Source organism: Sapajus apella, unplaced genomic scaffold (genome assembly GCF_009761245.1).
Source record: "Sapajus apella isolate SASKATOON/1434 unplaced genomic scaffold, GSC_monkey_1.0 scaffold201, whole genome shotgun sequence".
NCBI classification, from domain to species: Eukaryota; Metazoa; Chordata; class Mammalia; order Primates; family Cebidae; genus Sapajus; species Sapajus apella.
The window spans coordinates 557,161-578,465 of record NW_022437141.1 but is presented as its reverse complement, the minus strand read 5'-3'; the positions used below and the strand labels follow the sequence as shown (position 1 = coordinate 578,465).

Below are 21,305 nucleotides of genomic sequence, written 5' to 3'. Positions count from 1 at the left end.
GCCTCCCAAAGTGCTGGGATTACAGGCGTGAGCCACCGCGCCCGGCCTGTGTTTTCTGAATAACAATGAGTTTTCATTTTGAGCTTCACTGAGCAGGAAGCAAGGGGGCCCACACTGATAATTTTTTTACTTCTTTGAGAGAGTGTCTCACTCTGTCACCTAGGTTGGAGTGTAGTGGTGCAATCTCAGCTCAATGCAACCTCCAACTCCCAGGCTTAAGTGATTGTCCTGCTTCAGCCTAATGAGTAGCTGGGATTACAGGCGTGGGTCACCACACCCGGCTAGTTTTTTATTTTTGTATTTCGCCATGTTGGCCAGACTGGTCTCAAACTCCTGACCTCAGGTGATCCACCCACCTCGGCCTCCCAAAGTGCTGGGATTACCGAGCCTGGTGAGAATTAATTTTGAACTTCCTTTGCTGCTTTAATTTTAGAGCAAATTTGAGCCTTAATCCCAGAGAGTTTCAAGTTCTCTGGCTCCCAGGTCACTCAGCGCTCTGGGTATCGTGTGGGGGCAAACATAACAGGGTCGATGAGATTCTGAGAGCTAAGTCCGACTCACCCCCTCTGCGGCATCAATGAAAAGGACCACTCCATCTGAGATACGCAAGCCAGCTGTGACCTCATCAGAGAAATTCACATGTCCTGAAAAGCAAATTCTAAGTCAGTTATGACTTGGTGCAAAATAAAGCACAATTAACAAACAGGTAGGGTGAACTGAGGGGCACTGCAAAGCCTGAGAACCCCTAAATATCCCCTTTCTCTCCACGTCATAACCACCTACAGAGTAAAAATTTCCCCCATTAGTCATATCCTTGCATTAAGCTTTTCTACGGGAGGCTCCCTACATAAAAAGAAGGAAGCGCCTTCCCCATTAGAACATGAGTCCACACTCACACACCAGCTTAGCCTAATCAGTAGTAAGCAGAATTCTCAGGGACTCAAGGCACTCTGGAGGCAGGAGAAAGGGCAAAGGAAGGCCTGCCTGGAGCACAGTGTACAGTTCAAGGAAGGCAGTTCCTGGCGGGGTGCTATGGGAGCAGGGTCTGAGAGGTATCAGGACACTGGGCATCTGATGGTGCCAAGAAGGCAAATCAGCCAAAACCTAAAACCTTCCAGTTTTTAAAAACTCTGCCCCAGCTGGTCCTTTCCAAAAGAGGAAGAGTCAGCCAAGGTGCGCTGCTCTCGAGGTCATCTGTATGTTTACCAGTCTCCTTCAAAGCACTGAGAGCACTCAAGGCCAGGGACTGGATCTGGCTCACCTTTAGCTCCCCAGCAGCTAGCATGGGGCCTGAAAGACTGAAATGAGTAAGATTCTCTAAAATGGTTAAATATTCTAAAGATTGTAAAGACATGAATAGGAGGCCTGGAGTATGATGCCTGCTAAACTAACAAGTCAGAAACAAACGAGAGTCAAAACTGAAAATGGTTTCAATGAAGGTGGGGGAATGTAAAAACAAAGATTCACTGCTCTGTTCTGCTCGGGAAAGTGAGAGGACACACACAAAACCCGGACAAGGTTCTAATAATTAAAAGCCAAAGGATGTCCTACCTGGGGTGTCCATGATGTTGAAGAGATACGATTTTCCTTTGGTGTCTGGCAAGACCACTGTCACAGGAGTGCTTTTGATGCCAACACCTCTCTGAAAGGAACAAAGAGTGGTCAAGACCTCTTCCTATGCAAGAGGGGTTTATTTCATTCTTGGGGTTCCCCAGTTGCTAGTAAATTATACTGATGCCTCTTATTGTAGTGGGTATGATGTTTCTCTAGGTCTCTAACCAGCATGACCTTGAAGATGAAATATCTTGGTGTTAGACAGCATTTTTGGGGGGCTTGTTTCAAATATGAAAAGATGAAAACGAATTACTGCAAACAAAGTGCTATTAAGCCTTATCAGAGACTCCAGGGTCCTAGAATCTCATCCTCTTTATATATTAGAAACAAAAACAAGCTGAGCCCTTGAAAGTAAAAAGGTACAATCTGGGGTATTTTAGGTTTTTTTTTTTTTAAAGGAATATAAAAGCTATAATGAACATTTTTTAAAACTCCAGTCAAACAAATACATAAATACATAATAAAACAATAACACTAAAAATTTTAAAACAATAACAGCTAACATTCACTGATTGCTGATCATTCTTAACTAATTCCAAGTGCCTTTAGTCAGCCATACTTACTTATACTTAAAACTTCCGTTAGGAAAAAGGGACAGAAACAGGAGGCAGAGAAAGAGAAGGGGTCAGAGAGGAGAAAGATTCGATGGAAAGACAAAAAGAAAAGCACAAAGACATAGGAATCCGTTTTCAAAGAGAAGCTACTCCTAGAAAGAGGTCATCATATGGATGAAGTCATCCTGCAGATTTTTCAAGGATGATGTCATTTAAAAAAATCACACTGAGCTTCTGTATAACTATAGCACAAATGCAGGCATCGTCTCCTGGCATTTACCCGGTATTAGGCCAACTTTAATCTAGTCAAGAACAGGAGGGTCCCCCCACCCAACCTGCAGCTTGCCTACCCAGTTCTCTTTCAAATTATAACCCTGGAGTGGCTGGAGGAAGGAGGAGATGGGGTGTGAGAAGTGGAAAGAGAGGCGTAGGGTAAGAACTAAAATGCTATCATAAAGGCTCTCCTACATTCCCTACAAAACTATTACTGGTAGATCTGGTGGAGGCAACAATCGGACTCCCCAAGGCATGCTTACCTCTTGCTCTGTGAAGAGGATGTCAGTATAGCACAGCTGAAAAAAATTAACTGTTGTTACCACCTGAATTCAGACTCCTCTCCCACAAACGAACCATCAAGCACTTTCCCTCATCACCTCCCAACTCAAGGGTTTCTTTGAGATTAGAGAGAGAACAAGGTGTCCCCACAGCAATTACAGACAATAAGACCAGTGCCCGCCCAGCTGGAAATTCTCCTGGGTGTGTGGAGGGTTTTTTTTTTTTTTTTTTGAGACAGAGTTTTGCTCTTGTTGCCCAGGCTGGAGTGCAATGGTGCGACTTCAGCTCATTGCAACCTCCACCTCTGGGTTCAAGTGATTCTCCTGCCTCAGCCTCCCCAGTAGCTGGGATTATAGGCATGCACCACCATGCCCAGCTAATTTTGTATTTTTAGTAAACATGGGGTTTCACCATGTTGGTCAGGCTGCTCTCAAACTCCTGACCTCAAGTGATCTACCCGTGATGGCCTCCCAAAGTGCTAGGATTAAAGGCGTGAACCACTGCGCCTGGCCAGGGTTTTTTTTTTTTGGTTGCGGTTTCTTTTTTTTCCTTTCTTCAGATGGAGTCTTCTCTGTTGCCCAGGCTGGAGTGCAATGGTGTGATCTTGGCTCACTGCAACCTCTGCCTCCCAGGTTCAAGCGATTCTCCTGCCTCAGCCCGAGTAGCTGAGGCTACAGGTGTGCACCACTGTGCCCAGCTACATTTTGCATTTTTAATAGAGATGATCTTTTCCTGTATTGGACAGGCTGATTTGAAACTCCTGACTTCAAGTGATCCTCCCACCCTGGCCACCCAAAGTGCTGGGATTGCAGGCATGAGCCACCATGCCCAGCCTGTTTTTGTCTTTTTGAGTTGGGGGAGGTCACTGAAGACCAGGTGTAGCTAAGAGCTGATTTATATCAAATGCACGGAATTCTTAGTGTGGTAAAGGGAGATACGTCAACCTTCATGTTAGAGTGTTAAAACAACCAATATGGCAGGGAGTGAACATTTATTGCACTGAGACTTGCAGCCACAGTTGGCCTTATTCACAGGCATTTAAATTTACCATGAAAACCAGGTACAACCGTATCATATTTATAGAGCAGGCTATTAATACTATGACAGGAAAGAACAGACTATCAAAGTCAGGATATATCATAACAGAGGAGGGATCCCAAGTGCAAAATGGATCATCCAAAAATACTGCAGCCTAATATTCTCTATGCTCCTGAGAAAGTTGAAACTGAAATTATTTTCTTACAGCCTATTAATAGAGATTACAATTATAAAGCTGCACTTTGGAGGCGTCATTATTTATAGCGAACAGGAAGGGTGAAGGAAGGAGAAGGAGAGAGACATCTCTAGCTGTTCCGAATGGTTCATCCTAAACCCTCAACAGAAGTTCTACTTACATCTTGGTCATAGCGCTTTCTGATTTCCGGGTGAGTCTGCTCAATTAAACAATCTACGAAACATGTCTAAAAGGAAAGAGACAGTTAAGACCTGCCAACCACAGAGGAAAATTTACTGTGCCCTTCCCCCAGCTCCTAATACATCACATAATTTAGGGACAAGGAGAAGAAAGCAAGGAGGATTATGGGACAGCAAAGAATTAACACTGAAGCCACAGGATTATTGTCAAATAAAAGATGAAATCTTTCTTAGACAGGCATCCCCCAGGAAATGAAAACTTATAAAAATCAGAGTAAGGCTCAATTTCCCATCTTCTGTCCAGATATAGACACAAGGCTCAGGCATGCAAGTGGCTTAGGAACAGGCTCCACCTGCTGCTTGGGAAAAGCCAGAATTTCACAGCATGGTTTCATAACAGGCATGCAGCGCCCCTAGTCAAGACTTGAGCCTTGTGACCTGGGACCTCAACCGCCGTGATTCTGAGAGCTCAAAAAACAAGGAGGCACAAAAGAGAAATCCTGTTCCAAGCAGCTGAAAGTTCTCTCGTACCTTGCCATGGTGGAGATGTCCACAAAGGGTCACATTTCTGATGAGCTCTGAGTTATCCATCAGATCTGCCAAGAAACTGAAAGGACAAAGGAAAAGAGAAAAGAGACTGGCAAAAGTTTCCAAATGAGGAGTGGTGTAAAGGTGTTTCAGGTATTTTTGGCCAGGAACAACTTTCAGACCAACTGGAGAGCACTCAGGCAGATAGATGTGAATGTCTATACTTATACAGCTCTGGCTTTAGGAATGCAAGAAACTTATCCATGAGGTAACACAATCTGTGAATGACTATCACGGGAATTTTTTTTTTTTCTCTCGCTCTGTCACCCAGCCTGGAGTGCAATGGCATAATCTCAGCTCACTGCAACCTCCGCCTCCTGGGTTCAAGCGACTCTCCTGCCTCAGCCTCCCAAGTAGCTGGAACTACAGGTATGTACTATCAGAACCGCCTAATTTTTTAGTAGAGACAGGGTTTCACCACATTGGTCAGGCTGGTCTCCAACTCCTGACCTCAAATGATCTGCCGGCCTCTGCCTCCGAAAGTGCTAGGATTACAGGCATGAGCCACCATGCCCAGCGCACAGGAATTTCAACAGTAATATAGCAAGACTGAAAACGAAAGAAGAGGCTGGGCATATAATCCCAGCACTTTGGGAGGCCAAGACAGGCAGGTCACAGGTCAAGAGATCAAGCCATCCTGACCAACATGGTGAAAGCCCATCTTTACTAAAAATACAAAAATTAGCTGGGCATGGTGGTGCGTGCCCGTAGTCCCAGCTACTCGGGAGGCTGAGCCAGGAGAATCACTTGAACCCAGGAGGTGGAGGTTGCAGTGAGCCAAGGCTGCGTAACTGCACTCCAGCCTGGCAACAGAGCAAGACTCTGTCTAAAAAACAAACAAACAAACAAATAAATAAATAAAATTAAAAATGTCTGCACGATAGGAGATAATCTATTTCAGAAGGGACTCTAATGTTTTGAACATACAAGAGATCAGTAGGTTTTTTTGTTTTTAGACAGGGTCTCACTCTCATTGCCCAGGCTGGAGTGCACTGGCACAAGCGTGGCTTATCGCAGCCTCAACTTCCCCGGGCTCAGAAGATTCTCCTGCCTCAGCCTCCTAAGCAGCTGGGGCTACAGGTGCATGTCACCAAGACCAGGTAATTTTTTGTATTTTTAGTAGAGACAGGGTTTCACCATGTTACCCAGGCTGGTTTCAAACTCATGGGCTCAAGTGATCTGCCTGCCTTGGCTTCCCAAATGGCTGGGATTACAGGCATGAGCCACTGTGCCCAGCTCCAGTATGTTTTAAATGCAAACAAAATTAAAAGTTTCTTTATCAGGCTGGACGCAGTGGCTCATGCCTGTAATCCCAGCAATTTGGGAGGCCAAGGTGGGTGGGTCATCTGAGGTCAGGAGTCTGAAACCAGCCTGGCCAACATGGCAAAACCCCATCTCTACTAAAAATACAAAAAATTATCTGGACATGGTGGCAAGCACCTGCAATCCCAGCTACTCGAGGGGCTGAGGCAAGATAATCATTTGAACCTGGGAGGCGGAGGTTGCAGTGAGTTGAGATCAAGCCTGAGCAACAAGAAATGGAAACTCCATCTCAAAAAAAAAAAAAAAAGCTTCGTTATCTAATATGTCATAAGCATTTCAATATATGAGGACCTTACAAGTATATTTTGCTAGTGAAAATGTTTTCCATAACAGTTTAGAGTATAAAGAGCCTAAATGGCTGGGCATAGTGGCTTACACCTGCAATCCCAGCACTTTGTGGACCAAAGTGGAAGAACTGCTTGAGGCCAGAAGTTCAAGACCAGCTTGGGCAACCTAGCAAGACTCCATTGCTACAACAAATTTAAAAATTAGCCAGGCACAGTGGCGCACACTGGTAATCCCAGCTACTCAAAAGGCTGAGGTGGGAGAACCGCCTAAGCCCAAGGCTGCAGAGACTAGACTGCACCACTGCACACCAGCCTGGGTGACAGAATAAGATTCCGTCTCTTAAAAAAAAAAAAAAGAAGCCAGGCACAGCAGCTCATGCCTGTAATCCCCGCACTTTGGGAGGCTGAGGTAGGCGGATCACCTGAGGTCAAGAGTTCGAGACCAGCCTGGCTAACATGATATAACCCCGTCTCTACTAGAAATATTAGCCAGGCATGGTGGCACGTGCCTGTAATCCTAGCTATTGGGGAGGCTGAGACAGGAGAATCATCTGAACCTGGGAAGTGGAGGTTGTAGTGAGTCAAGATCACACTACTACACCCCAGCCTGGGCAACAGAATGAGACTCTGTCTCAACAACAACAACAACAACAAAAGAGAGACAGAGAGAGACAGAGAGCACCTAAATGATCCTACACATATATCCACCAGCTTCTGCTCTCCTTTTCAAAATAAAGAGTGGAGGGCCGGGCACAGTTGGCTCACGCCTGTAATCTCAGCACACTGGGAAGCTAAGGCAGGAGAATCATTTGAGCCCAGAAGTTTGAGACCAGCCTGGGCAACATAGTAAAGCCCTATAAAAAACACAAAAATTAGCCAGGTGGGGTGGTGTGTTCCTGTAGTCCCAGCTACTTAGGAGGCTGCGGCTGACAGATCTATTGAGCCTAAGAAGTCAAGGCTGCAATGAGCCGTGATCGTGCCACTGCACTCCAGCCTGGGCAACAAAATGAGACATTGTCTTAAAACAACAACAAAAATGAAATAAAGAACTAATATGTTCCTAAAATACTTATCAGTCTTACTGAGTCGAAACAGGCTGTTTTGACTCTGGTGGACCCAACTACTGACTCTGGTGGACCCAACAGTGTTAACTATAATACCCAGGTCTGTCCTAAAGGCTGATTTTCAATATCAAACTAAAGATCTGGAAGAAGAAGAAACAGCTAACATCTGGATGAGCACCAAGAGAAAAGACTAAGCCCAAATATCCCAGCAACCACATCAGCAGAAGGAGAATTTGAGAGACATGGAGATACGTGCTGCCATAACTTACTGGCGATTTCAGCCACAAACCACCTCCTATCTCTATAAAAGCATGAACCCAGTCGGCCAGGCGCGGTGGCTCACGCCTGTAATCCCAGCACTTTGGGAGGCCGAGGTGGGCAGATCACAAGGTCAAGAGATCGAGACCATCCTGGCCAACATGGTGAAACCTGTCTCTACTAAAAAATACAAAAATTAGCTGGGCCTGGCGGCATGCACCTGTAGTCCCAGCTACTCGGGAGGCTGAGGCAGGAGAATTGCTTGAACCCGGGAGGCGGAGGTTGCAGTGAGCCGAGATCGTGCCACTGCACTCCAGCCTGGTGCCTAGTGACAGAACAAGACTCTGTTTCAAAAAACAAAACAAAACAAAACAAAACGTGAACCCACAGCCTTCCTGCAGAGAAGCTGAGCAACCTTATAACTTACTCCATTTCATACACCGTAACAGGTAATGTCTGCTCCATCAGAGTGAATTTCTTGGTTTTTACTGGCTTAATAATGGGTTCTAGAATAAAAAAAAAAAGGTAGTGATGTGTAGGTAGGCATAAAACATAAAAATACAAAGCACTATACCATTAGACTGATCTTTCAGAATGTATGATGTATAACATCCATTTATTTTACTCTCAAGGATCACTCATATGTTGAGAAAGTTTTGGAAATGCTGTTTGGCATGAGACAGTGAAGGGCCTTGAATTGTGGAAAGAGGAGTCTGGACTTCATTTTGAGGGAGAGTGGGAAGAAGGGAGAGGGAATGGATGTAGGCTGAGGTCAATGTCAGTTCCAGAAGATCAACAAAAACTTTTTTTTTTTTTTGAGACAGGGTTTTGCTCTGTTACCCAGGCTGAAGTGTACACGTGGCACCATCAAGCGATCCTCCTGCCTTAGTCTCCTGAGTTGCTGGGAAGCATCCACCACCATGCCCAGCTAATTTTTGTAATTTTTATAGAGATAGGGTTTTGCCATGTTGCCCAGGTTGGTCTTGAACTGCTGGGCTCAAGCGATCCTCCTGCTTCAGCCTCCCAAAGTGCTGGGATTACAGGCGTAAGCCACCACTTCCAGTCTATGAAAACTATTAAGAAATGGACAATAGGGCCGGGCGCGGTGGCTCACGCCTGTAATCCCAGCACTTTGGGAGGCCGAGGCGGGTGGATCACGAGGTCAAGAGATCGAGACCATCCTGGTCAACATGGTGAAACCCCGTCTCTACTAAAACTACAAAAAATTAGCTGGGCATGGTGGCGCGTGCCTGTAATCCCAGCTACTCAGGAGGCTGAGGCAGGAGAATTGCCTGAACCCAGGAGGCGGAGGTTGCGGTGAGCTGAGATCAGGCCATTGGAAATGGACAATAGGGCTGGTTGCAGTGGCTCCCTGTAAGATTTCATCTCAAAAAAAGAAAAAGAAATGGACAATACACATTATGAGAACTCGTTAAAAGGTTGGGGTTATTTGGATGGAAAAACATATCAGGCCACAGGGTAAATAAACTAAATGACAGTCTTCATGCACCTAAACTGACAGCAGATAAGAAATAACTCTTATTTTCTTAGTAACTAGTTAAGAGCTTTACTGAATATTAAAAGAGGATTAACTGACTCTTAATCCAGAAATAGTACCAGAAAGTAGTAAAGAAAAACTGATCAATTCATTTGCTGACAGCTATGAAATGAAGTTTCCAGGTTTCAATTTCACCTCCTCACAGCCCAGCTCCTCCTGGCGTACCTGTGAGAGGCTGAGTGTCTTCCTCTTGAACTATGGTCTCCACCTCAGGGCCATACACCTCCTCGGCTGTTGGGTAGTACTTCTTGTCCTCATGCAGCACCACCTCCATCCCGGGGTGGTCATCGTCATGATCCCCTATGTCATCGTCGTCATCATCATCATCCATCTGAAAGCAAAAGGGAGAAGAATTGAAGAAGCACATGCTTCTCCTGTTTGATGTCTGACCACCTTCCATGAGTAAGAGCAGTGACTATACATGCTGGCCAGCTTCTTATGAGTTCTATGCCAACGGGGCAGGTTCCACTCCTGTGAGACCCTTCACAAAGAGAAGACTCTAAGCCAAAGCCAGCTCTCTGGGAAGACGGAGCCAGTGGATCACTTGAGGTCAGGAGTTCGAGACAAGCCTGGCCAACGTGGTGAAACTCTGACTCTATTGAAAATACAAAAACTAGCCAGGCATGGTGGCAGACGCCTATAATCCCAGCTACTAGGGAGGCGGAGGCAGGAGAATTGCCTCAGAAGAGCGTTCTAGTTGGCCCCTTTCTGAATGTGGGCCACTAGTCACAAGTGGATTGAGACGAGAAAACAAATCACAACATAGCCTTTTAGGGGGAAGAAAAGTAACTTTCTCCAAGGGCAGAAACCAGAAGCCAGAGGTAAAAACTGGGGATAAGCCAATACCTTTAAAATTTTCACTTATATCCACAGAATTGTTTTTGGAAAATAACTTTGTGATATACGGTAACAGGTGCTGGTAAAGATGTGGAGAAACAAACCTCACACAATGCTGATGGAGAAAAGGTGCAGCTGCTTCGGAAAATATTTTGGTAGTTCCTCAAGATGTTCAACACAGAGTTACACATAACCCGGCAAGTCCACTCCTAAGTATACACCCAAGACAAATGAAAACTTACGGCCACACAAAAACTTAGAAATCAATGTTCATAGTGGCATTATTTATAATAGCCAAAAAGTGGGAACAACCCAATGTCAATCCACTGATGACTGGATAAATGACATGTGGTACGTCCATACAATAGATTATTGGCAACAAAAACAAACAAAATATATATACTTGCTATAGGTATACACATGCTGCACTGTAGATGAGCCTTGAAAACATGATGCTGAGTAAAGATGCCAGACTGAAAAAGCTGCATATTATATGATTCCATTTATATGAAAGTATCCAGAATAGGAAATCTACATAGACAGAAATCAGACTGCCCAGGGCTGGCAGGGTAGGTGTGGGTGGGAGGAAAATGGTTAAGGAGTGTGGAGTTTTTTTCTGAGGTAATGAAAATGTTCTAAAATTGACTGTGATGACAGTTGCATGACTCTGTGAATACCTGAAAAGCCATTAAATTGTACACTTAACAATTAAATAACTTCAAATCTACCTCCTTACAAATTAATCCATGGTCACATGTAACATTAATGAAGACATTCTCACTTCTGCTAAAAAGTCTTCCAAATAATCTAAGGTGGCTACCAGGTCACCCTTTATGCCCTAAAACATCCTGATTTATTCATTCATTCAGTAAACACTTACTGAGCACTTAATATGTGCCAAGCGCTGTTCTAGGTGTTAATAATAAAACAATGAAGGAAAAAGAGGTGCTATTGGAGAGAAAAATCTTGCAGAGAAAATAAGCTCTACTGGTACCTGAGAAAATCTGGAGGTAAATAAACGGGAATATGGGGGAATAAGAGCATTCTAATCAGCTAAGGAAAGAGCAAATGAAAAGGCCCAGAGCCAAGGGCATGTGGCAACTTTGAGGTTTACCAAGGAAGTCGATATGGTGAGAATGGAGTTAAGGATGGGGAACAGCAAGCTGCCATCACCTGGGAGGCGAGTATGCAGGATATTCTGGAGTGCTCTAAGAAATTGGACTCTACTTTTACTCTAGAGCAAAAGTCGGGTGCCATTAGCACCCAGTGGGTAGAGGCCAGGATGCTGCTAAACATCCTACAACACACAGAATCCTCAGAGAAAGAATTATCTGGCCCCAGTGTCAATGGTGCTGAGATGAAGAAACTCTGCACCAGGGGTTTGGAGCAGAGAGGTGATATGATCAGACTTCTGTTTTAAAAGAACCACTCCGGCTCTAATGCTGAGAATACACTAGAAGCAAGGAGATTAGTTAGGAGGCTACTGGGTAATCCAGGAAAGAAGTAACAGAGGTGGTGGCTTGGACTAGACAGAGTAGGAACTGGGAAGGTGGTGAGGAGAGGCTGAATTCTGGATACATTATAAAGGCAGAGTCAAAAATGTTTTCTAATGAATTGAAAAGGGGTATGAGAAAAAAGAGAACCAGCAAGGTTTTTGATCTAAGCACTGGAATACGGCATTGCCTTTATTGAGATGAGGAAGAAAGACTGTAAGAGCAGGTTGGGGGAGCAGGGCGAGGAAAGCTCGTCTTTACGTGTGAGATATGCCAGGCTTGAGATTCCCTGTTAGACATCAAGTAGAGATGCCATGTAGGAAGCTGGACATACAAACATGACATTCAAGAGGAAAGTCCAGATTGGAGATACAAATCTGAGTCATAGTGAATAAGTTATTTGATAGGCTGGATGAGATTACCATGGGAGTGAGTGTAGACAGAGAAGAGGTTTGAGGAATGGAGCCCTGGGCCTGCTGACATTTGGAGGTCAGGGAGATGATGAGGAAGCAGCAGCAAAGGCTAAGAAGGGATGGTCAGTGAGGAGGAAAATCAGGGGTTCTCTGAAAGCCACAGGAAGAGAATATTTTAGAGGAGGGAATGATCAGCTGGGTCAGACAATGCTGGCAGGTCATGTAGGATGAGGGCTGGGAACTGACTCTGGAATTTAGCAAGGCAGAGGTCACTCTGACCTTGACAAGAGCAGTCTGGAATGGGAGAGGCAAAAGGATGGAAGTGGATTTGAAGGAAAACGGGAAGAGAGGATCTGGAGACAGCACAAATATGAACAACTAATTTGAGATGTGCTGCATTGGAAAGCAGGGAAAGTCTGGAGGTAAATAAATGGGAATATGGGGGTCAAGACAGAGTTTTAGGATAAAATGACAACATTTTGGCTGGGCACCGTGGCTCACGCCTGTAATCTCAGCACTTTGGGAGGCCGAGGTAGGTGGATCGCCTGAGGTCAGGAGTTTGAGACCAGCCTGGCCAACATGTCGAAACCCCACCTCTACTAAAAATAAAAAAAATTAGCTGGGCTTGGTGGTGGGTGCTGGTAATCCCAGCTACTCGGGAGGCTAAGGCAGGAGAATCACTTGAACCTGGGAGGTGGAGGTTGTGGTGAGCCGAGATCCTGCCATTGCACTCTAGCCTGGGCAACAAGAGCGAGACTCTGCTGCAAAAAAAATAAAATAAGAAATGAAAACAATCATCTGTGTATGCTGACAGGGATGATCCAGTAGACAGGGAAAACTGGTGGTGGCACAGGAGAGGGGGGAGAATTGCCAGACAAAGGTCTTGAGTGGTGAGATGGGATGGGATTAGTGGGATTAGTTTGTAGCAGACAGAAACGAACAAATCATTCATAAGAACAGAAGGGAAGGCATCGTATATGAGTACAGATGTAGGCAGGTGGGTAGAGGGACTGGTGGGTGCTTGTTTTCCTTCACACAAATTCCAGCATGCCAACCTCTTCCTTAAGAACACAAAACCCTCCAGTGGTGAGACTGGCTACCTCCTACCATCTTACACTCTACTTCTACTAAGGTGGCCTAAGATTATATTAGCTCTTTTGGCAGCCACATATATCCTACTGGCGGTGGCTCCAAAATAGCTATCAAGCCAGTTTTCTCCCGCCCCATACTGCTGAACAGATTATGAATCTAACCGCAGGATTTTGTATAATGATTTCTGACTGCCTGTAATTATCTCTACCTGAGTCTACAGTAGCTCAATTCAACAAGTCTAAAATAAAACTAAACAAACATTCTTTTATCATTGCCTTTTATTTTTTTTGGGCCGGGCACGGTGGCTCACGCCTGTAATCCCAGCACTCTGGGAGGCCAAGGCAGGCGGATCACAAGGTCAGAAGATCGAGACCATCCTGGCCAACATGGTGAAACTCGTCTCTAATAAAAATACAAAAAATTACCTGGGCATGGTGGTGCACACCTGTAGTCCCAGCTACTCGCGAGGCTGAGGCAGGAGAATTGCTTGGACCCAGGAGGCGGAGACTGTAGTGAGCTGAGATCTCGCTACTGCACTATAGCCTGGGTAACAGTGCGAGACTGTCTCAAAAAAAAAAAAAAATTAAAATCCTTTTTTTTTTTTGAGATGGAGTTTTACTCTTGCTGCCCAAGTTGGAGTATACTGGCATGGTCTCGGCTCACTGGAACCTTTGCCTCCCAGGTTTCAAGAGATTCTCCTGTCTTAACCTCCCGAATAGCTGGAACTACAGACACATGCCACCATGCCCAGCTAATTTCTGTATTTTTAGTAATAGAGATGGGGTTTCATCATGTTTGCCAGGCTGGTCTCGAACAGTTGACCTCAGGTCATCCCCCAACCTCAGCTTCCCAAAGTGCTGGGATTATGGGTGTGAGTCACTGCACCAAGCCTTAGAATGGATATCTATCTTTCCTGTCTCCATTACCAAGATCTATGCATCTCTACTGTTATATACTTCAATAAAAAAAAAAAAAAAAAAAAATCTATGCATCTTGTGGCCTAGGAGGTTATAACCCTCATTCTGCTGGAAAGAAGGCAGACTAGTACAGCCATTCTAAAGGGCAATCTGACAATACTTAGTATAAACATATTAACTAAGTATAAACACAATAAGCATATATAGAGATATATAAAATATCCTATAACCAGCAACTCTGCTCTTGGGAATATAACCCAATAGAACAATACAAACGATGATACCATTTACAGGTACTTAAAATATACACAAACTATGCAACTCACAGAAAAAGAAACATACATAAATTAGAAAGATTACTATGGTGGCAGGTATGGGAATGACATAAATGGGAATTAACCAATTAATTAAATGACAGCAGAGCTTTGCATAGCAATGAAACTGAGGAGTAAGAACTAAAGAGTATGAGTGACTCAACTGTCTGTACCGAGGTAAAAACCTTCACATGGTCTCACTCTGTTGCCCAGGCTGGAGTGCAATGGCATGATCATAGCTTACCGCTACCTCAAATTCCTGGGCTCAAACCATCCTCCTGCCTCAGTCTCCTCAGTAGCTGTGATTACTGGCATGTGCCACCATGGCTAATTTTGAAAAATTTTTGTAGAAATGGGGTCTCACTACATTGCCCAGGCCAGTCTCAAACTTCTGGGTTCAAGCAATCCTCCTGCCTTGACCTTCCAAAGTGCTAGGATTATAGGCGTGAAGCCACTGTGTTTATTTAGCCCATCATTCTTTCTTCATTTATTTCTTTTTGAGATGCAGTCTTGCTCTGTCACCCAGGCTGCAGTGTAGTGGCTCCATCTTGGCTCACTGCAACCTCTGCCTCCTGGGTTCAAGCAGTTCTCCTGCCTCAGCCTCCTGAGTAGCTGGGACTATAGGCGTGTGCCACCATGTCGGGCTAATTTTTGTATTTTTAGTACAGACGGAGTTTCATCATGTTGGCCAGGCTGGTCTCAAACTCCTGACCTTGTGATCTACCCACATAGGCCTCCCAAAGTGCTGGGATTACAGGCATGAGCCACCCCGCCCAGCTCGTCATTCTTTATTTTAAAAAGTTTTTTGTTATTAGCTTTATAAAGACATAATTCACATTTCTATACAATCTACCCATTTTAAGTGCATAATTCAACAGTTTTTAGTATATTTGCAGGATTGTGCAACCATCACCACAATTAATTTTAGATCATTTTCATCATCCTAAAAAGAAACTCTGTTACTTGCCAATTCCACCTGCCCTCACCCCGCACCCCCCCAGCAAAAAATCCTGCCTCAGCCTCCTGAGTAGCTGGGATTATAGGCACACACCACCACACCCAGCTAATTTTTGTATTTTTAGTACACAGGGTTTCACCATGTTGGCCAGGCTGGTCTTGAACTCCTGAACTCAAGTGATCTGCCCACCTTGGCCTTCCAAAGTGCTGGGATTACAGGTGTGAGCCACCACGCCTGGCCTATTATTGGGTTTTTAGTCCAGAATTCAGGTTTGTTGGGATCACTTTGAATTTAGATTCTGTTATCCAATATATTAGCTTTATGTCATACGCAAATCAGATAAACCTCTGTTCTCTATCTTCCCCCAAGTCACTGATAAAAAGGTTGAATGACGGGGCACAGTGGTTCACCCTGTAATATCAGCATTTTGGGAAGCTAAGGCGGGTAGATTGCTTGAGCCCAGGAGTTCAAGATCAGCCTGGGCAACACAGTGAAACCTTGTCTCAATTTAAATAAATTTTTTTTAAGTTGAAAAGGACAAGACCAAACACAGATGCCTAGGACACATCACAAGAGCTCTGCTGGTGACCTATTAATAACAAATCTTTGTGTCCCACTGTTCAATCAACTGTGACCTCCCCTAATTGTATTACGATCCAGCCCATGTTCTTTTCACTAGGACATCATGAGTTACAGAGGTTAACTAGGGAAGGAGAGTGAATGGAACAAAACCTTTCTATAAACACAGTTTGAATGAGAATGTATTTGTGAAATACTTATATTAAAAAACACACACACCATAAAACCGCTTTTTTGTTGTTTGTTTGAGATGAAGTCTTGCTCTGTCACCAGGCTGGAGTACAGTGGCACAATCTCGGTTCACTGCAACCTCTGCCTCCTGGGTTCAAGTGATTCTCCTGCCTCAGCCTCCCGAGTAGTTGGGACTACAGGCACACGCCACCATGCATGGCTCAGTTTTTGTATTTTAGTAGAGACAGGATTTCACCACGTTGGCCAGGATGGTCTTAATCTCCTGACCTAGTGATCCGCCCACCTCAGCCTCCTAAAGTGCTGGGATTACAGGCATGAGCCACTGTGCCTGGCCAAAACTTTTTTTTTTTGTTTGAGGAGCTTCACTGTGTCTCCCAGGCTAGAGTGCAGTGGTGTGATCTCGGCTCACTGCAACCTCCATCTCCTGGGTTCAAGTAATGCTCCTGCCTTAGCCTCCTGAGTAGCTGGGATTACTGGCACGGGCGACCATGCCCAGCTAACTTTTGTATTTTAGTAGAGACAGGGTTTCACCACGTTGCCCAGGCTGGTCTCAAACTCCTGACCTCAGATTATCTACCTGCCTCAGCCTCCCAAAGTGCTGGGATTACAGGCATGAGCCACCGTGCCAGGCCATAAAACTTTATTTTTAAAAAGAAAATTAAAAAGCTAGTTTATAAGACATCAATAAAAAACTTTAAATGTCTTGCCCATATCAAGATATATCATGTCCACAGCATGCCCCTGACCTGTGTCTCAGCCTAGTAATCCTAGTAATCAAGAGAAAATTATTTTTATAAAACTCATACTAGCTTCCAATTATTCAACAACAGTCATCTGCTTTGTTGTTGTTGTTGTTGTTGTTGTTTGCTGTTTGAGATGGAATCTCACTCTGTCGCTCAGGCTGAAGTACAGTGGTGCGATCTCAGCTCACTGCAACCTCCGCCTCCTGGGTTCAAGTGATCCTCCTGTCTCAGCCTCCCGAGTAGCTGGGAATACAGGCGTGTGCCACCATGCCTGGCTAATTTTTGTATTTTTAGTAGAGATGGGGTTTCACCATGTTGGCCAGGCTGGGTCTCAAACTCTTGACCTCAAGTGATCCTTTTGCCTCAGCCTCCCATATTGCTGGGATTACAGGTGTGAGCCACCGCACCCGGCCCCTTTCTATTGTTTTTACGCATCTCGGAAAACCTGAGCTTGTAGGGGAGCTCCTAGTGCATGCAGCTGGAAGAGTTGAATATCTTTTCCAAGTGGGAATTATTCATGACTGTTAAAAGACACTTCAGGGAAATGGAAGAACTACTACCAGGTGAGCTACAGCTCAGATTACAAAACCATCTCATCAATGAAACTACATATTCTCTTTTGGAACCTTAGTAGCTAAGCTTTGCTGGGGCAGTATAAGACCCCACCTAGTCATGTTACTAAAGGGGCAATACCAAGAGACGCACACAGGGTATTACAGGAACACAGAGGATTCAGAATTTCATTGCTTAATAAAAAAAAAAAATGGGGGTTGGGCATGGAGGGCAGTGGCTCATGCCATAATCCCACCACTTTGGGAGGCTGAGGCAGGTAGATCACTTTAAGTCAGGAGTTCAAGACTCTCCAGGGGTTGGAGAACATAGTGAAATCCTCTCTCTACTGAAAGTACAAAAAACATTAGCCAGGCATGGTGGCACATGCCTATAATCCCAGGTACTCAGGAGGCTGAGGCATGAGAATTGCTTGGACCCAGGAGGCAGGGGCTGCAGTGGGCCAAGATGGTGCCACCACGCTCCTCTCTGGGAAACAGGGTGAGACTCTGAAAGAAGAAAGGAAAAAAAAAAAAAAAAAAAAAAAAAAATGAGGAGGCTGGGCATGGTGGCTCCTGCCTGTAATCCTAGCACTTTGGGAGGCCAAGGCAAGTGGGCTGCTTGAGCTCAGGAGTTCAAAACCAGCCTGGGCAACATTTTGTCTCTACAAAAAATTTAAAAAAATTAGGTGGTGTGTGCCTGTAGTCTAAGCTACTTGGGAGGTCGAGGTAGGAGGATCACTTAAGCCCAGGTGGTGGGAGGGTGCAGTGAGCTGAGATTGTGACCCTACACTCCAGCCTGGCAACAGAGACCTTGTTTTAAATAAACAAATAAATAGTGAGTGAGATGAAAAGAGCAATATATTTGTTTTACCTCATCAAGATCTTTGGTCTCTCTACCCAATTCATCATCATCTTCATCGGAATCAAGCTCTGGTCCAATATAATTCCCAAACTCATCATATAAGTCGGTATCCATGATTCTAAAATTCAAGGAGAGAAGAGTCAGATTCTGGCAAGGTAATCAAGACATCCCTGTGATGGCCCCACCAGTCTAGTCTTATGGTTGGCCACACCCCTTTCACACACCTCCTTCCAGTGACATCAGCCTACCGAATGCTCCTCCCAAAGCCCAGTACTTCAGTACTTTCCTCTGCCCTACTTGTCTCTACTTATGTAGTCTTCCCTCTACTTTTTTTTTCTTTTTTCAGGTTTAAGGAGCAGAGAGTTTAATGGGCAAGAAGGAAAGAAGACAGAAGGAAGAAGCTCCCCTGTACAGAGACAGAGGGAGGGAAGGCTCCAAAGCTGAAAGAGGTCCCCCTCCCTCCACTTTTTAAATACTAAATTTAATTTTTAAATAACCGATTATCAAAAAGTGGCAAGAATAGTACAAATACCTTACTTTTTCCTAAATTATTTAAGAGCTGCTGACACAATGTCTCATCACCTCCTAATACGTCAGTGTAAGAGTGGGCAAACTCTGGCCTGTGGCCGAATCTGGCCCTCCACCTGTTTTTGCATGGCCCTCAAGCTAAGAATCAAAGAAAATCAAAGAAAAATATTTCAAAGAAAAAATATCTCAAAGAAAAAAACAAAGAAAAATATTTAATGATACATGAAAATTAATTATAAAGAATTCCAACGTCAGTGTCTATTAAAAAGGTTTCACTGGGAGGCCAGACGCAGTGGCTCACACCTGTAATCCCAGCACTTTGGGAGGCCGAGGTGGGCAGATCACCTGAGGAGTTTGAGACCAGCCTGGCCAACCTGGTGACACCCCGTCTCTACTAAAAATACAAAAATTAGCTGGGTATGGTGGCTCATGCCTGTAATCCCAGCTACTCTGGAAGCTGATGTAGAACCCCTTGAACCCGGGAGGCGGAGGCTGCAGTGAGATGAGATTGTGCTGCTGCACTCCAGCCTGGAAAACAGAATGAGACTCCATCTCAAAAAAAAAAAAAAAATTCATTGGAAAACAGCCATGCATATTTATTTACATCATCTACAGTTGCCTTCACACTGTAACAGCAGAGTTGAGTAGTTGGGACTGAAACCATATGGCTCACAAAGCCTAAAATATTATCCAGTCCTTAATAGAAAAAGTTTGCCAACCTCTCCCTCAGCATGTGTGATTGCTACAAACAAGAATATTCTCCTACATAACCACAATACAACCATCCAAATCAGAAAATTAATATTCACACATTACTACCGCCTAATTTACAGATCCCATTCAAATTTTACAAATTGTTCCAATATCTTACATGCCCAAGGATCCAATCCAGGGTCATCATGTTTGCCTTTGGTTGTCATGTGTTGCTGTTTTTTTTAAGATGGAGTTTTGTTCTTGTTGCCCAGGCTGGAGCGCAATGGCACAATCTCAGCTCACTGCAACCTCTCCCTCCTGGGTTCAAGTGATTCTCCAGCCTCAGCCTCTGGATTAGCTGGGATTACAGGTGTGCACCACCACACCCAGCTAATTTTTGTATTATTAGTAGAAACAGGGTTTTACCATGTTGGCCAGGCTGGTCTCAAACTCCTAACCTCAGGTGATCCACTTGCCTCGGCTTTCCAAAGTGCTGGGATTACAGGTGTGAGCCACTGCACCCAGCCCATGTCTTTAGTCTCTTTCAATCTCCAACAGTTCTTCAGTCTTTCCTTCCAAGGACTGTCATGACTTGACATCCTTACGGATGTCCCTTGATTTGGGGTTGTCTGATGTTACCTTACGATGATGTTCAGGTTATATGTTTTGGATAGGAATATAATAGAAGCGATGCTGTGTTCTTCTCAGTGCATTTCCTATCAGGTGATACATGATTTCAATTTGCCCCATTAGTGGTAATGGTAACTTTGATCACTTCATTAAAGTAAAGTTTGCCAGGTGCAACATGGTAAAGTTACTCATTTTCCCTTTGTAATTAAGAAGTGTTTTGTGGGTTTTCTCAACCTCAAGTATTGAAATTCTATTCAAAGAAACAGTTCAAATGCCACCTCCTTCAAGCTTTCCTAGCTCTTCAATTTCTCATTCCCCTATCCTACTAGAGCCTTTTCCACTTTTATCAGTATTTAATTTTGTCTTAAATAGTAGTTGACTATACTAATTACCATCACCAACTATAGTTTGCAAGCAATAAATAACAGACTAGAGCATTAGGGATCTGGAGTCAGAAGACTTAGATTCAAATCCTAACTTTGTCACTAACAGCTACGTGACTTCAGATAAGTTACTACATCTCTCCGAACATGATCCCTCAACTGGAAAATAGAATGAACAATCCTCACTGCATAAATGGTTGAGAATTAAATAAATCACACTGTGTAAAGAAAGTGGCAGAGTCCCAGGCTCAACAAACTTTAGCTGGCATCATTTTTTGCCATTCTTGAACATGAGAACCCTGTGTTCCATGTACCCACTTCTTCCCTTTACTTCTTTTATGATACTAAATTTAATTTTTAAATAATACCAAAAGGTGGCAGGAACAGTACAAATAACTTTCTTTTTCCCAAATTATTTGACAGTAAGCTGCTGACACAATGCCTTTTCACCTAATACTTTAGTGCAAGAGTTGGCAAACTCTGACCTGTGGCCAAATCTGGCCCCTCCACCTGTTTTTGCAGCTAAGAATGCATTTTACGTTTTTATTTTTTTGAGACAGAGTCCCACTCTGTTGCCCAAGCTAAAGTGCAGTGGCATGATATCAGCTCACTGCAACCTCCACTTCCCAGGTTCAAGCAATTCTCCTGTCTCAACCTCCCAAGTAGCTGGGATTACAGGTGTGTGTCACCACACCTGGCTAATTTTTGTTTTCAGTAGAGATGGGGTTTCACTACGTTGCCCAGGCTGGTCTCGAACTCCTGACCTCAGGTGATCTGTCTGCCTTGGGCTCTCAAAGTTCTTGGATTACAGGCATGAGCCACCGCACCTGGCCGCATTTTACATTTTTAAATAGTTGAGCAAAAAGTACCAATGTTAACAATGGCCAAGACAGCACCTTGTGTAAG

General features: G+C 44.3%; 1 protein-coding gene across 2 annotated transcripts in view; it reads right to left on the bottom strand.

The window, feature by feature from the left end:
- EFTUD2 (elongation factor Tu GTP binding domain containing 2) overlaps positions 1–21,305 on the bottom strand; it is a 52,683-nt gene that overhangs the window by 29,635 nt on the left and 1,743 nt on the right. For both annotated transcript variants that reach the window (XM_032269985.1, XM_032269986.1), the window contains exons 2-9: positions 18,175–18,283; positions 9,380–9,545; positions 8,084–8,162; positions 4,668–4,743; positions 4,118–4,183; positions 2,705–2,740; positions 1,552–1,642; positions 562–644 (exon numbers count right to left, since the gene is read on the bottom strand). In XM_032269985.1, the coding sequence (XP_032125876.1) occupies positions 562–644; positions 1,552–1,642; positions 2,705–2,740; positions 4,118–4,183; positions 4,668–4,743; positions 8,084–8,162; positions 9,380–9,545; positions 18,175–18,279 (702 nt within the window). In that variant the 5' untranslated portion in view covers positions 18,280–18,283. The remainder of the gene's footprint in view (positions 1–561; positions 645–1,551; positions 1,643–2,704; positions 2,741–4,117; positions 4,184–4,667; positions 4,744–8,083; positions 8,163–9,379; positions 9,546–18,174; positions 18,284–21,305) is intronic.